Source organism: Microtus pennsylvanicus, chromosome 11 (assembly GCF_037038515.1).
Source record: "Microtus pennsylvanicus isolate mMicPen1 chromosome 11, mMicPen1.hap1, whole genome shotgun sequence".
NCBI lineage: Eukaryota > Metazoa > Chordata > Mammalia > Rodentia > Cricetidae > Microtus > Microtus pennsylvanicus.
This window is the reverse complement of record NC_134589.1, coordinates 47,138,735-47,153,359: the sequence shown is the minus strand read 5'-3', so window position 1 is coordinate 47,153,359 and position 14,625 is coordinate 47,138,735. Positions and strand designations below refer to the sequence as shown.

At 40.3% G+C, this 14,625-nt stretch overlaps 2 protein-coding genes across 2 annotated transcripts; one reads left to right on the top strand and one right to left on the bottom strand.

Moving 5' to 3' along the window:
- Nucleotides 1-2,194: 2,194 nt before the first annotated feature.
- LOC142831915 (olfactory receptor 1A1) lies at nt 2,195-3,133 on the top strand. The gene has a single exon (XM_075942338.1). It carries the CDS (start codon nt 2,195-2,197, stop codon nt 3,131-3,133), a length of 939 nt encoding a protein of 312 aa, XP_075798453.1.
- A 5,984-nt stretch (nt 3,134-9,117) lies between these two features.
- On the bottom strand, nt 9,118-10,053 carry LOC142831914 (olfactory receptor 1A1-like). The gene has a single exon (XM_075942337.1). The coding sequence runs from the start codon at nt 10,051-10,053 to the stop codon at nt 9,118-9,120; it is 936 nt and encodes a 311-aa protein (XP_075798452.1).
- Nucleotides 10,054-14,625: the final 4,572 nt, after the last annotated feature.

The window sequence follows — 14,625 nt, the reverse complement described above, 5'->3', positions numbered from 1 at the left end:
GAAATAAGACAGGCCAACATCACCTCAGTTTGTTATATTGTCCTCAAGCCTCACTTCTGAAGTCTTACGCCCTCCCCCTACTACAGGAACTACCCACAGTTTCGACCCTCTGGGTTTACTAAACTGTTTGAAACACGAGATATCATGAATTTGTATGAAGAAGAGGGAGGGTATCTTCTTTTTTTGGTGTTTTTTTTTGTTTTTTTTGTTGTTGTTGTTGTTGTTTTTTTGAGATAGAGTTTCTCTATGTATTAGCCCTAGCTGTCCTGAAACTAGCTCTTATAGACTAGGCTAGCTCAAACTCACGGAGAGTCACCTACTTCTGCCTCTTGAGTACTGTGATTAAAGGCATGCACCACCACTGCCCAGCTGAGGGAGGGTACTTTAAGAGACCAAGAGAAACCACTTTCAGTGTAGCAAAGAGAAGCAATATAGTCATTAGCTATGAAAAGAATAATAAGACATCTCTGTATCTACTACATAATTTGTGTAAGAAATACTGAGATTTAGTGATTGAATTAGTCACATATTCGATTAATGTTAATAGAAGTCACTTTATAAAAATTAGTGAACTACATATGTCTCAACTACTGAAGCAAAATGACCATAAACTGTCAATGACTAACAAGAATAAAAGACTATTTTCCACGAGATAAAAGTACAAGTGAATATTTTTGTTTGGTGTATCTCTACTGTATGACAGATGCTACTGACACAGGTTCATACCATAATTGGACCCCAACATTCCATTCAATTTCTTCAGCATTTCCAGTCAGAATAGCGTGTGAAGGAAGCCCACAACTTTAACACAAAATTGGGTGAATAGACCTCAGTTACATAGCTGCACCTCCCTGCAAGGGAGACTGAGAAATACAGTTAAATTTGTTGAGCAAAAAGACCAGACTAGCACAGATGTGGCTGAGCAGTTAGTAGTCCAGTCATAATTGGTATGGCTAAGACTGCAAGATAAGAGAGAAAGGAAGAGGCTAGTTAAGCAATTAGGGAAATATGGTAGCATTTCAGGTAAAAAAATCACGACTGTTTAATCTACTAAGGCACTGAGAGAGAACTTATAAAGGCTGAGTTGTGCAGTAATTGTTTTATATAAACAATCAACAATAACAAATGTACATTCAAGAGAAAAAAATTAGGCACTTGCAAGGAATAAAACACTAGGCAGCTGAAGAAACGTGGATTGGGAATTGATTGTTGTACCCTATGAACAACGAAAGCGTGAGGACTGATTTTAGATCCCTAGCACCCACACAGAGAGCTGGGTGTGACTGTGCACACCTGTAACTCCAGCATTTGTGCACAGAGACAAGCAGTTATGTCAGTTCACTGGCCACCGTCCTCGCCCAGTCAACAAGCTTCAGATCCAATGAAAGAGCTCGCACATGAAACCTTCACACACTGAATTAATTCATACATCTTGCTTCTCCCAAAATTATGACTATTTCTTCTTAGGCTGGATATATAGTAAATGAGGTTTAGCCAGTCATGTGGGCAAGATGCCTGAGCATGAAAATGTGGCAAAAAAAAAAAAGAAACCTGCAAAAAAAAAAAAAGAAACCTCTGTAAACAGATCGAAGAGTTTAGTAAGCAGCAGGGCTAATTCCAGTGACTGTCATGGTTAAAGTCCTCAAGTGCCACTACAGACACTGTTATCTTCTTGGATGGTAGGCTGGTTGAGTGCTTGGTTGGTGCAACTACACATTTCAAGTTTAGCACTTACACTGACGGGCTGCTTGCATTGAAATACTTCGTTAACAGCCCCAAAAGGCTACCTGTCCTTATATGTATAATAAATTTGTAATTCTAAACTCTTGACAAAAGGAAAACTGTTTTACATGCTGAATGAGCAATTAATGTTTAATTTCCCCCCAGCTGTGCACTAGGCAATGGAAGACACCTTTTAATTATGAAGGGATCAAATCTTACATGGGTGTGTAAAGATGTTGATGAAGAAAATGCAACTCAGAGTTGCTCACTCACTACTTAGATGAGAGGGTTCAGGAGTAAATGACCACCTTTGTCATGGACCAACAAGGATTTCCCCAATCTTAGTCGTTCTGAATTTCAAGGACACAGGTATATGTAGAAAGAGAGCCATTGGATACAGAAAGTGCTAATATATAGATAATCATTGTGCTAATGATTCTGGGTTCCTGTCCAATTTCATGTTGAAGGAGCCATGAGAGAAGAAAACGAGTCTTTTACCACAGATTTCAACCTTCTGGGAGTTACCAGGCAACAAGAGCATGAAGATTTCTTTTTCATCCTCTTCCTGTTCATTTACCCCATCACAGTGGTTGGAAACATGCTCATCATCCTAGCCATTCACTCTGACAGTCGCCTTCACAACCCCATGTATTTCTTCCTTGCCAACCTCTCCCTTGTTGACATCTTCTTCTCCTCTGTAACTATCCCCAAGATGTTGGCCAACCATATGCTGGGCAGCAAAGCCATCTCCTTTGGAGGATGTCTGGCACAGATGTATTTCATGATAGCATTGGGAAACACAGACAGCTATATACTAGCTGCAATGGCATATGACCGAGCTGTGGCCATCAGCCGCCCACTTCATTATGCAACAATCATGAGTCCACGGCCTTGTATCCTGCTGGTTGCTGGGTCCTGGGTGATTGGAAATGCCAATGCACTGCCCCATACCATACTCACAGCTAGCTTGTCCTTCTGTGGCAACAAGGATGTGGCCAACTTCTACTGTGACATTACTCCTTTGCTCCAGCTGTCCTGTTCTGACATCCGTTTCAATGTGAAGATGATGTACCTCGGGGTGGGGGTTTTCTCTGTACCACTGCTGTGCATTGTCATCTCCTATGTCCGGGTCTTTTCTACAGTTTTAAGTGTTCCATCCACCAAGGGCTTCCTCAAGGCTTTGTCTACTTGTGGCTCTCACCTGACAGTGGTGTCTTTGTATTACGGAACAGTCATGGGCATGTATTTCCGTCCCCTGAACAGTTACAGTCTGAAGCATGCATTAATCACTGTAATGTACACAGCAGTGACCCCAATGCTGAACCCTTTCATATACAGCCTGCGGAACCGGGACATGAAGGCTGCTCTGAGGAAACTCTTCTGTCACAGTGCCTCCTCATCCCCCATGTAAGACCTCCCACTGCAGACACTGTGGTCCCTAGTCAGAAGCACTAGAAAATCCAGCTCCAATATCACCCCTGCAGGAGTTGCCTGTCATCTTTCAAGCTTGAAATTCTTTTCCAAGAGCCTCTGATAGCCTGAGGGGGCAACTGATTTCTTTACATTTCTGCTCCCATGACTAGCTTGCAGCACAAGACTCTGTGTTCAGATATCACAGTCTACTGACCAGCAGAGTCTCTGGGGAAGTCTAAGCATTGACTTTAACACGGCAAAATCAGACTAATGCTATCTGTCCTGCCTATGCCACAGGCTGTAGTCACGGTAGCTCATGCTTCAAAGACTGTAGATCACTGCATGATAATTTTTTTCTATCTACTAGCCTTGCAAGCCTGTGAGCATAAGATCTGTCCTAACATATGACTGTATCTTCACAGTCTCAGTCATGTAAATCACATCACATAAATATGAATGGGGATATGAGTATATAATATCAGTATGGGTGATGTAAATATTAGTTTCTGAAGTTTAATCTAAACATGAACAGAGGTTACCATATTACACACAATTTACTTACCCTTATGTCTTTTTTGTTTTGTTTCTTGAGACATGGTCTCATAAGTAGCCAGGCTGGCTTTGGACTCTCCATCTTCCTCCCCCGTTTTCTAAGTAATGAGACTGCAGAAATTTTCCATCTTGCCCAGTACTCCATCCTTAATTTAAAAAAAAAAAAACTGTACTGGGAATGGATTTCTATTCTACATTCATATTTAATTAAAGCAGACTGTTCCTAAGGATACTCTTACCAAAGTCTTATTCAGATGACAGTAACTAGCAGGATTGTTATCATTTAAGTTACAAAAGTTCTTATATGATTAAGATAACAAACTGCAAGTTTAATTCAGTACAACCTGAAATGTAGTGATCAAATACTTGGCCTTCATATAAATCAAAGGGAAAGAACAGTATAGAAAATAACGTGGCCACCTTCCTCCAATGTGGCCCAGAAAAGGTGAGAGTCAGCTACCTGTCCTAATCACAGGCTGATATTCCCAGAAGAGGAAAGTTAATTCAGAGGTCACTAGAGAACTATGGTGGAACTCCAATATACCCTCAGTAGATTCTCCCATTGATAAGATAGTTATTGATATTTTAAAAAAGTTTTCCCATCTAACAGTGCACAAGCTGCCTTGCTAATTATGCAGAAAATATAAAATTATCATCTTCTATAGGTGAGTCACACTTCAAAACCTTATCTTTGGATGACTGAGATGATGTTTCTCATGTTTGCAGGACTCTAATGCACCAAACTGGGAGTGATCTAAGGATCTGGCTATGAATAAATACAAATATGAGTGATTGACCAACTGATGGGAAAGAAAAGATACTTTATTAAGCCAGGTGGTGGTAGCACACACCTTTAAGGCAGATCTCTGTGAGTTTGAGAACAACCTGGTCTACAAGAGTGAGTTCCAGGACAGGCTCCAAAGCTACAGAGAAACCCTGTCTCAAAAAACCAAAAAGAAAAGAAAAAAAGAAAGAAAGAAAAGGTATTTTATTTAGGGAATTTCCAGGACAGGGCGATTAAAGTACTTCACATGCAGGAGGGTCTGCATTTGGATCCCCAAAACTCATGTAAAAAAGCTGGGTATAGCTGCATGATCTGTAATCCCAGAACCGAGGTGTGATTGAAAGGATCCCTGGGAATGGATGGCAAATCAGTGAGCTCTGTGTTCAAAGGAAAAGCTTTTTTTAGAAAATAACATGAGGGCTGGAGAGATGGCTCCATGGTTAAGAGCACAGGCTTCTTCCGGAGGTCCTGAGTTCAATTCCCAGCAACCACATGGCGGTTTACAACCAACTATAATGGGGTCTGATGCCCTCTGATGGCATGTACGCATACATGCAGATAGAACACTGACACATAAAATGGATAAATTAATATTTTTTTTAAAAGTTGAACAGACACTTTAAAAAGAAAATAAGGTGGAGAATGACAGAGGAAAACATTAAACTTTAACCCCATTATTCCATCTACACTAGCACATGATTAAATGTGCACTTATTCACAAGTGTGCACATACACACATAAACACCCCAAAATAAATTATTAACTGTCTTCAAATTTCTACAAAACAACATAATACATAGGAACTCCTTAGCAAAATTCTAACAAGCTGAATCCCAAAATGAATACAAGGTGAATTCTGTTTTTATGGGTCAATCTAACAAGATCAAATAGAACTAGATATATTTCCTGTAGAAAAATAGTAAGTGCCAAAGAGAAAACCACAAAGGACATTTGAGAATTTCTGGAGTCTCGGGACAGCTCCAATCCCCCTGACTGCTAAGCTCACACTGACACAATTCCTAACACAGAGCTAGACCTTCCCTCATTTCCTTTAAGAATCTGTAGGGATGTTTATAGGTATAAGAGCAAACACAGACTATTGAAGTTATCTCTGAAGTCACTATCTCAGTCATCCCCCCCAATGCAGTAATTCATGCTGTCCTGGAGTGACATTAACAGAACCACTGTCCCACTGTCCAAGGGCTAACCTGGAGTGATATTAACAGGACCACTGACTGAGGGCTAAGTTCAGAAAAGACTACGGCATTGTTTACTTCCCTTATTGCTCTAACAAAGTATCTGGCAAAAGCAGTAGAAAGAAGAGGTGATTTGGGCCCACAATTCAAAGGCAAAATCCATCATGGCAAGGAAGATGGCATCAGAAGTGTGTGAGGTCACCTTTCATTCACAGTTTGGAAACAGAAAGAGCTTGCTTTCTCCTTTTTTATTCAATTCACAGCCCAAGTCCATGAAATAATGCTGCTCACATTTAGGGATGATATTCACCTCTCAACAAACCCAATCTACAGACTACCTCAAAGGCGTGGTCAAAGCTTTATGTCAGGTAACTCTAGATCTTGTAAATTAGCAAGCAATATTAGCTGTCACAATTATATCACAATTACATGTGCCAAGGAGTATTACTTAGTATTCAACCAGGGAAGAAAAAAATCACACATGGTAAACTTAAACCAGAAATCTTTAATATGAAGAATTTGATACAAAGTCATATTTGGAGAAAGGGTAAACAGGAAAATAATGTATGTTGAGTCACCCAGGGATTATTCCTAGTAAAAGGAAGTCATGTCCCCTGGGCAGGGAGGACAAAGGGCTTGGAGGAGGGATGGCACACATCTGACCCTTCTCTGCAGGGAGCTGTGAGCAGCTGCATCCCATTCCACATTTGGAGAGATGACCCAAACTGTCACTTTCAGAGGTGTGAATTCTCAGTGGTAGCTTGTTTGAGCAACACTGTGCTGTTTTTATTTACGAAGCGGAGACATACTATGAAGAGACCACACATAGATCTGGATGTCTTCTTGGTCCCTTCATGTAGACACATCATAGTACCATTGGTGGTACAACAGGCAAAAGAGGAATCTCTTGTTTTTCCTGAATGGCTCCCACACAATACAGTTTTGTTAAACATTAGCAACAAACTGGTAAGTACAAAAATGTGAATTTTAAGGGTTACAAGATGACTCAGTGGTTAGGGACACTGGCTGCTCTTACAAAGAACCAATGTTCAGTTCCCAGTACCCATACTGTGGCTCACAAACATCTGCACTCCAGTTCTAATGGATTTAACACTTTCTTCTGGCCTCTGTGGGCACCTGGTACTTATGTGGTGTACACCCGTATATGTAGGCAAACACTTACACACATTTAATAACTTAAAAAAAAGCCTATGTTCAGCAGGTTCTCATTCCTTTCTCTTTTTTTAAAACAGAATTTCCTTATTGAGTCTTTGGGAATTTCACAGCATGTACCCCAGTTCTGCTCATCTCCTAGTCCCTCCATATTCTCCGCTCACCTCTGCAGAGCCCCCTCCAGAAGAAAATTTTTAAAAATCAAACTAAAACAAACCAACACATACAAGAATAAAACAAAACAAAACCTCTTCACCTTTCCATCTTTCCCACCTCTCCAGCACCTCATGGCAGTGGGAACATAGCAAATGTTATTACGATGAGTAATGACCAGACCAATGGGTCTGGTTCAAGGCTTCTAGTTTCTGGCACACTGTTGTCACTGGATCCTCACCAAAACTCTTCTATGACCCTACTGCAGCCAGGGATCATGGTTGAAGGAAGGAAGATATAGAATAGAAAAATGGGGCTACAGGTATCGTTATTTCCCAAGATTAGTTTCTAGGTGAAGGTCAATATGCTAAGATACAAAAACAAGTAGACCATGATGATACCACCTTGATGTTGGGTCACATTGCATCTTTAAGTGTTTGGGATAAGGTAGATAGGAGAAAGATCTAAACCATTTACTGAAATTATACAAGATCCAAAGAAAGCATTCACTGATTAATTGACTTTAGAGATTGACTTTAGCTGTAAATAGAAGAGTATCAAATTCGGAAGCTAGGCAAGAATTAATAAATTCTTTGTTTTTCAAAAATGCTGAATCTGAATGAAAAAATAATAATCTCTAAAGGCAAGACCAGTGTACCCATAGATGAATGGGTTAGAAAAATGACTGATATTGGACATCATGCCTATAATATTACTCTGATAGGAGAGGTAACTTCTAAGTTTTAAGAAAAATCAATAAGTCAGATGTTTTAATTTTGAAAGTGAAGTTATTCAAAGGGAGATTGAAGGCAAATGATTCCTATAAACAGTGTTTTTTCTAGAGATTATCCAAACAGAAGCACCAGCCTTCTGGAGAACACAGAGGATATGGCAAGGCTGGCACTGGACTGATAAGTGCAGATCAGTAATGGAAAACAAGGTAACCCCTTGTCAGGAAATCTTAGGGTACCTCTCACAAGCCCCAATATCAAATTCAAGTCAGTCATTTCAGATCAGCACTGAAGAATCTCATCCACAGAGCATTAAACAGCACTGTTCTAGAGATAGTCATTAATAACCCAAATACCAAAATCAAAGCAGCTACAGTAGATAGAAAAAGATCAGGAGAGACCAAAAAAAAAACAAGTATTTTTTTCAAGTTGCTATAAATGATCAGAGGCTAAAACTAAAAGTATTTATAAATGATATTATAATCTTACTAAGTATCTTAGGATAGCCTCAAATTCTCAATTTATCCTACAGTGGCCTTAAATTCAAGGTCATCTTGTCTAGCGTTACAAGTGCTGGGGACAAATGTGTGTGCCACCACTTCAGACTTTCTCACTTCTTACCAGACACCCAAGTCTTTAGTCTTGTACCTTTCTTTCACATTATAATTAACCAAAAGTTCCATTAAAGTAATTAAAACACATAATAATTATTTGTAAATATAATAAATATGATTGCTATAATTTTGGTAAGATTTTATGGAGTCTGGTGAGCCTTAGAAGTATATTAAATGTAAAGGAAACACAAAAGTAATCTCCCAGACTTGGTTCTTTAGAGATTTATTGGGACAGATAAATAATGCCAGGTCTACTTATCTCTAACCATAATCACAAACTAGTACTTTCATCCATTTATATCACATGCATTAAGAGCTATTGATGCACTTGGTATTCCAAGACTGTAAAGAAATTGCCATATGTTGACACGGGCAATGTTCACACATGCTTGTAAGCCAAGCAGTGAGCAAGCATAATAGATAAAATGTGCATGCAAACAGTGATCTCTAGTCTTTAAAGCATGAGCTACTGTGAACTCATCCCATGACACATGTAGAACACAGAGTATCAGTCCAATTTTGTCCATGTTTAAGTCTATGCTTATACCCCCAACTGCACTCTTCTGGTAAAGTAGGTTGGTGACAACTGTACCCAGTGCTATACTCTGCCCAAGGGAGCAGAAATATATTGAAATTAGTGTATTCCATGAGTCGCATTCTCAGACCATCAGAAGGCTCCTGAGAAAAGGAATTTCAAGCTGTAAAGATGACAGGGTGATATTGGAGCTAAATTTATTAGTGCTTCTGATGGGGGGGCACCGTGTCTACAGTGTGTGGTCTCACATGGAGGATGAGGAGCTGCGGTGGAAGAGTCTCCTCAGAGCAGCCTTCATGTCCCGGTTCCGCAGGCTGTATATGAAAGGGTTCAGCATTGGGGTCACTGTCGTGTACATTACAGTGATTAATGCATGTTTCAAACTGTAACTGTTCAGGGGACGGAAATACATGCCCATGACTGTTCCATAATACAAAGACACCACTGTCAGGTGAGAGCCACAGGTAGACAAGGCCTTGAGGAAGCCCTTGGTGGATGGAGCCCGTAAGACCGTGGAAAAGACCCGGACATAGGAGATGACAATGCACAGCAATGGCACAGAGAAAACCCCCACCCCGAGGTACATCATCTTCACATTGAAACGGATGTCAGAACAGGACAGCTGGAGCAAAGGAGTAATGTCACAGTAGAAGTTGGCCACATCCTTGTTGCCACAGAAGGACAAGCGAGCTGTGAGTATGGTGTGGACCAGTGAATTGGCATTTCCAATCACCCAGGACCCAGCAACCAGCAGGATACAAGGCCGTGGACTCATGATTGTTGCATAATGAAGCGGGCGGCTGATGGCCACAGCTCGGTCATATGCCATTGCAGCTAGTATATAGCTGTCTGTGTTTGCCAAAGCTATCATGAAATACATCTGTACCAGGCATCCTCCAAAGGAGATGGCTTTGCTGCCCAGCATATGGTTGGCCAACATCTTGGGGATAGTTACAGAGGAGAAGAAGATGTCAACAAGGGAGAGGTTGGCAAGGAAGAAATACATGGGGTTGTGAAGGCGACTGTCAGAGTGAATGGCTAGGATGATGAGCATGTTTCCAATCACTGTGATGGGGTAAATGAACAGGAAGAGGATGAAAAAGAAATATTCCTGCTCCCGCTGCCTGGTAACTCCCAGGAGAGTGAATTCTGTGGTAAAAGACTCGTTTTCTTCTCTCATGGCTCCTTCAAGGTGAAATCAGACACAAACTCAGAACCATTATTACAGTTATTATCTATATGTTACCACTCCCCATATCCAACAGTTTTCTCTATATGTACCCGAGTCCATGAAATTCAGAGCCACAGAACTTGGGGAAATCCCCATCAATCAATGGTACAGATCATCATTTGTCTATAAAGACTAATCTGTCTAAGAAATAAGGACTGTGTAATCAGAAGTGTTCATTTTTCCGAACAGCATCACCACAGCCCCATCTAAGTTTGATTATTTCATACTTAAAGTTCATATTGCATGATCTAGAGTCATAGTTTGGTCTCAGAGAAAAATCACAAACATGGGACAAATATGAATTATTTCTTTTTGTTCAACATACGGAACATAGCCTTTGTTCCTAGAGCCTCACAGTTTCAGGAAAATCCAGAATCACACCCATTTCACTAACCATCATTAGGATACTCAATCATATACTCATATTCAAATGCTCTCTTGGAAAAACTAGCCTAGAATATGTCACTGTTCCTTTGACCAAACACAGTGATCTCACACTCCGGTGCTTAGAGTAAATACAATGGAATAGGAAGACTGTAAGTCTTAAGGATCTCTAAATTCAAGTCCTACCAACAAAAACCCTGTGAATGTTCCTCCCAGATGTCCCATTCACAAGGTAGACTGTGTCCTTCCTATGTTTTCCTTTGGTGGCTTCTTGTTTACACATAACTTCATGCTTCTCTCGAGTCTTTTGTCCCTATTCTTAGTTATTTATTCTGCTACCACCAGTGCCTCACAAACTCCCTGCACTCCAGTTTAGAAATGTTGAAGAAGTTGAATGGGATGGAACAGTCACCTAATCACACACACACACACACACACACACACACACACACACACACACACGGGCTCTTACATGGGAGAAAATAGTTTCTCATTTTTTAAAAGCCATTTAACCATTTGTGATCAGTTTGCTAAGGTTATCTTCTGTATAGTTTGTAGTTCACAAATTTTTCTAAAGTTATTTTAATTCAAAAGCTAAGCAATGGTTATTCTTTCACCCTTTTTTTGTTTATTTTAAAAAAATTTCCACCTCCTCCTCGTTTCCCATTTCCCTCCCCCTCCTCGCACACATCACCCCCTCCCCCTACACCCCTACCCCTCTCCCACTCACCCCCACTCCATTCCCCCTCCCTCTCGAAAATGAAGAGCAGTCCAGATTCCCTGCCCTGCGAGAAGTCCAAGGTCCTCCCACTTCTATCCAGGACCAGGAAAGTGAGCATCCAAACAGGCTAGGCTCCCACAAAGCCAGTTCATGTATTAGGATTGAAACCTAGTGCCATTGTCCTTGGCTTCTCATCAGCCTTCATTGTCTGCCACGTTCAGAAGAGAGGCCCTATCATACAACAAAAGTATATGCTCAACTATGTTCATAGCAGCATTGTTTGTAATAACCAGAACCTGGAAACAACCTAAATGCCCTTCAACGGAAGAATGGATGAAGAAAGTATGGAATATATACATATTAGAGTATTACTCAGCAGTAAAAAACAATGACTTTGCGAATTTTGCATGCAAATGGATGGAAATAGAAAACGCTATCCTGACTGAGATATCCCAGACCCAGAAAGATGAACATGGGATGTACTCACTCATAATTGGTTTCTAGCCATAAATAAAGGACATTGAGCATATAATTTGTGATCCCAGAGAAGCTAAATAAGAAGGTGAACTCAAAGAAAAACATATAGTCATCCGCCTGGATATGGGAAGTAGACAAGATTGCAGGGAAAAACCTGGGAACTTGGGGATGAGGTGGCATGGGGCTAAGGGAAAATGGGGAGAGAAACATGAGAAGGGGAGAATGGGGGGAGTTTGGGGGAATGGGATGGTTGGGATAAAGGAAGAGTGGACACGGGAGCAGAGAAATATATATCCTAATTAAGGGAGCCATCTTAGGGTTGGCAAGAGACTTGACTCTAGAGTGGCTCACAGGTGTCCAGAGAGATGTCCCCAGCTAGTACCTTGAGCAACTGAGGAGAGGGAACCTGAAATGACCCTATCCTATAGCCATACTGATGAATATCTTGCATATCACCTTAGAACCTTCACCTGGCGATGGATCGAGACAAAGACAGAGAACAAATTGGAGTACCGGACTGAGCTCTTAAGATCCAAATGAGGAGCAGAAGGAGGGAGAACATGCGCAAGGAAGTCAGGACCATGAGGGGTGCACCCTCCCACTGTGACAGTGGAACTGATCTATTGGGAGCTCACCAAGGCCAGCGGGACTGGGACTGAATAAGCATGGGATGAAACCGGACCTTCTTTCACCCTTTTTAACACAGCAATAGAACAAGGTCAAAGATATACAAATATGAAAGGGTGAAATCAAAGTATCCTTCTCTATAGATGGTAGATTATATGACTCTATTCATAAGTGACTCTAAAGATTTTACTAGAAAAGTCCTATAGCTGACACACTTTCAGAAAATTATAGCAAAACACAAAATTAACTTTATAAAATCAGTATCCTTCCTGTATACCAGTGACAAATTCTGAGAAAGATATCAGTGCGGAAAACCATCACAACAAATTCAAGCAAAATAGAATACCTTGGAATAAATCTAGCTGAAGAAAAGAAAGACAATTATTATGCAAAACACAAAGAAATAAATCAAGATGGCACTAAAAGATCAAAAGACCTCCCCATATCATGGATCAGAAAATGTGATATTGTGAAAATGATAATCATTCCTAAAAGCAGTCTGAAGATTCACTAGTCTCACAATTAAACATGCAACTCCATTCTTTTTTTTTTTTATTTTTTTTTTATTTTTTTCCATTCTTCACAGAAAGAAAAATAATAATACAGAAATTCATATGAAAACACAAAAGAATCTCATTATCAAGAAACCCTGAGTAGTAAGTATTTTGCTGAAGGTTTCACCCTATCTAATTTCAAGTTATACCACAGAATCATAGAAATAAAAACAATACAATACCATCACAAAATCAGACACATAAATGAATGGGATAGAACTGGGCACCCAGACAGAAACTCACTCAACTACAGCCACTTGACTTTTTGCAAAGAAACCAAATATACACACTGGAGAAAAGAGCCTTTCCAACAAACAGTGCTAGGAAACACTGCATCTCCATATGTAAAGAATCAAACCAGATCCTGCTCTCTCACTCTGGAGTGTATATACCTTCAGTCAACAATAACACTTCCAGTAGCTCCTAGAAAGCCTTGGCATGTGGTCAGTTGTAGGATGGGACTGCCACATGAGAAACTTAGAAATCGCCTGCCCATGGAAAGTGTGCTTTCTCTTTAATAAATTTTAACATAAGGTAATATATTGGTGTGCAGCAAAGTATAAGGCCTGGGTGGAAGGTACTTCCAATGAGATGGGGAGTAGGAGCGGGAGGCAGGAAAATAAAATTTGGGATGGGAACAAAGAGAATTCCAAGTGTATCTATAGTATCTACTTTAAAAGATTAGAAAAGACTTTCTATTGTGGCAGCACTTCTATAACCCCAGAACTCAAAATTCTGAGACAGGAGGATTGAGAGTTCGAGGCCAATCTGGGCTACACATATACCTTGTCTGAAAAGCAAATCAAACAGAAAAACTGGAGCAAATACAAAACAATAGTCTAGGGTCTTTGCCATGGTACTCTCTAGACACTCTGGCATTTTAACACCAGATTGGTAATAACAAATTGGATTTCAAGTAAAGATAGTACCTGCAGGTGATGATTTAGTTCAGAGCCACCATGGAGCTAGTGGTTCAAGATGATATTTCATGGAAGCTAGGAAACAGAGAGAATTCTTTGCTGAGAAGTAGAAAGTGAATCCTATGTATTTATAGTTGGATAGGGGTCCAGGGTCCTGAATCCTGTCAAGTAAGACAGGATCAATGTGAGACTCAGGTGAAAGGAGTAAGAATAGCTTGGATGATCTTTAGCTAATGTCATTTAATTCTCAAATGTTCATCACCCAGGTTAATAATTTCCTGTAAACTTCATCTTCAAGTCATGCTTCATGATAATTATGACTAGGTTATTTATGGTCATGCTGATTTATAGCTTTGTGGAATCTCAGTTTATATAATTCAGTTTTGCCATTTTTACATCTACCTTCCAGACACTGAGTTGACTATCTATGTCCTCTTTCCCAAATATACCACCCTCAGACAGCATTCTATTTTTCCACTGTCTTCTCCCAGCACTGCCAAAGGGTGGTGGGAAAATCACAAAGGCTTGAGATTAGAACTCTTGAGGCCAGATCCCAAGCAGACCTGTCAACTCTTCATCAAGCGTAGCTAACACCTATGGAAGTCCATCCACACCTCTGTCACTCCCACAGCCCAGCATGATACCCAAATACTAGACTCATCATTGATTATCTTATCCCATTAAAAAAAACAATTTCTTAACACGCTTTTTATGCATGTCATTCCCACGTCTCTACCTCTATCTTGTCCCTTTGCTCCTAAGGGGAAAAAGTATCCATGTATCAAACCCAATCTCGTTCTTATATTCTTTCTGTTTTCTCAGCTATTTCCCTCCATCT

Coding starts and splice junctions, on each gene's coding strand:
- LOC142831914 (XM_075942337.1), bottom strand. CDS start 10,053: ATGAGAGAAGAAAACGAGTCTTTTACCACAGAATTCACTCTCCTGGGA.
- LOC142831915 (XM_075942338.1), top strand. CDS start 2,195: ATGAGAGAAGAAAACGAGTCTTTTACCACAGATTTCAACCTTCTGGGA.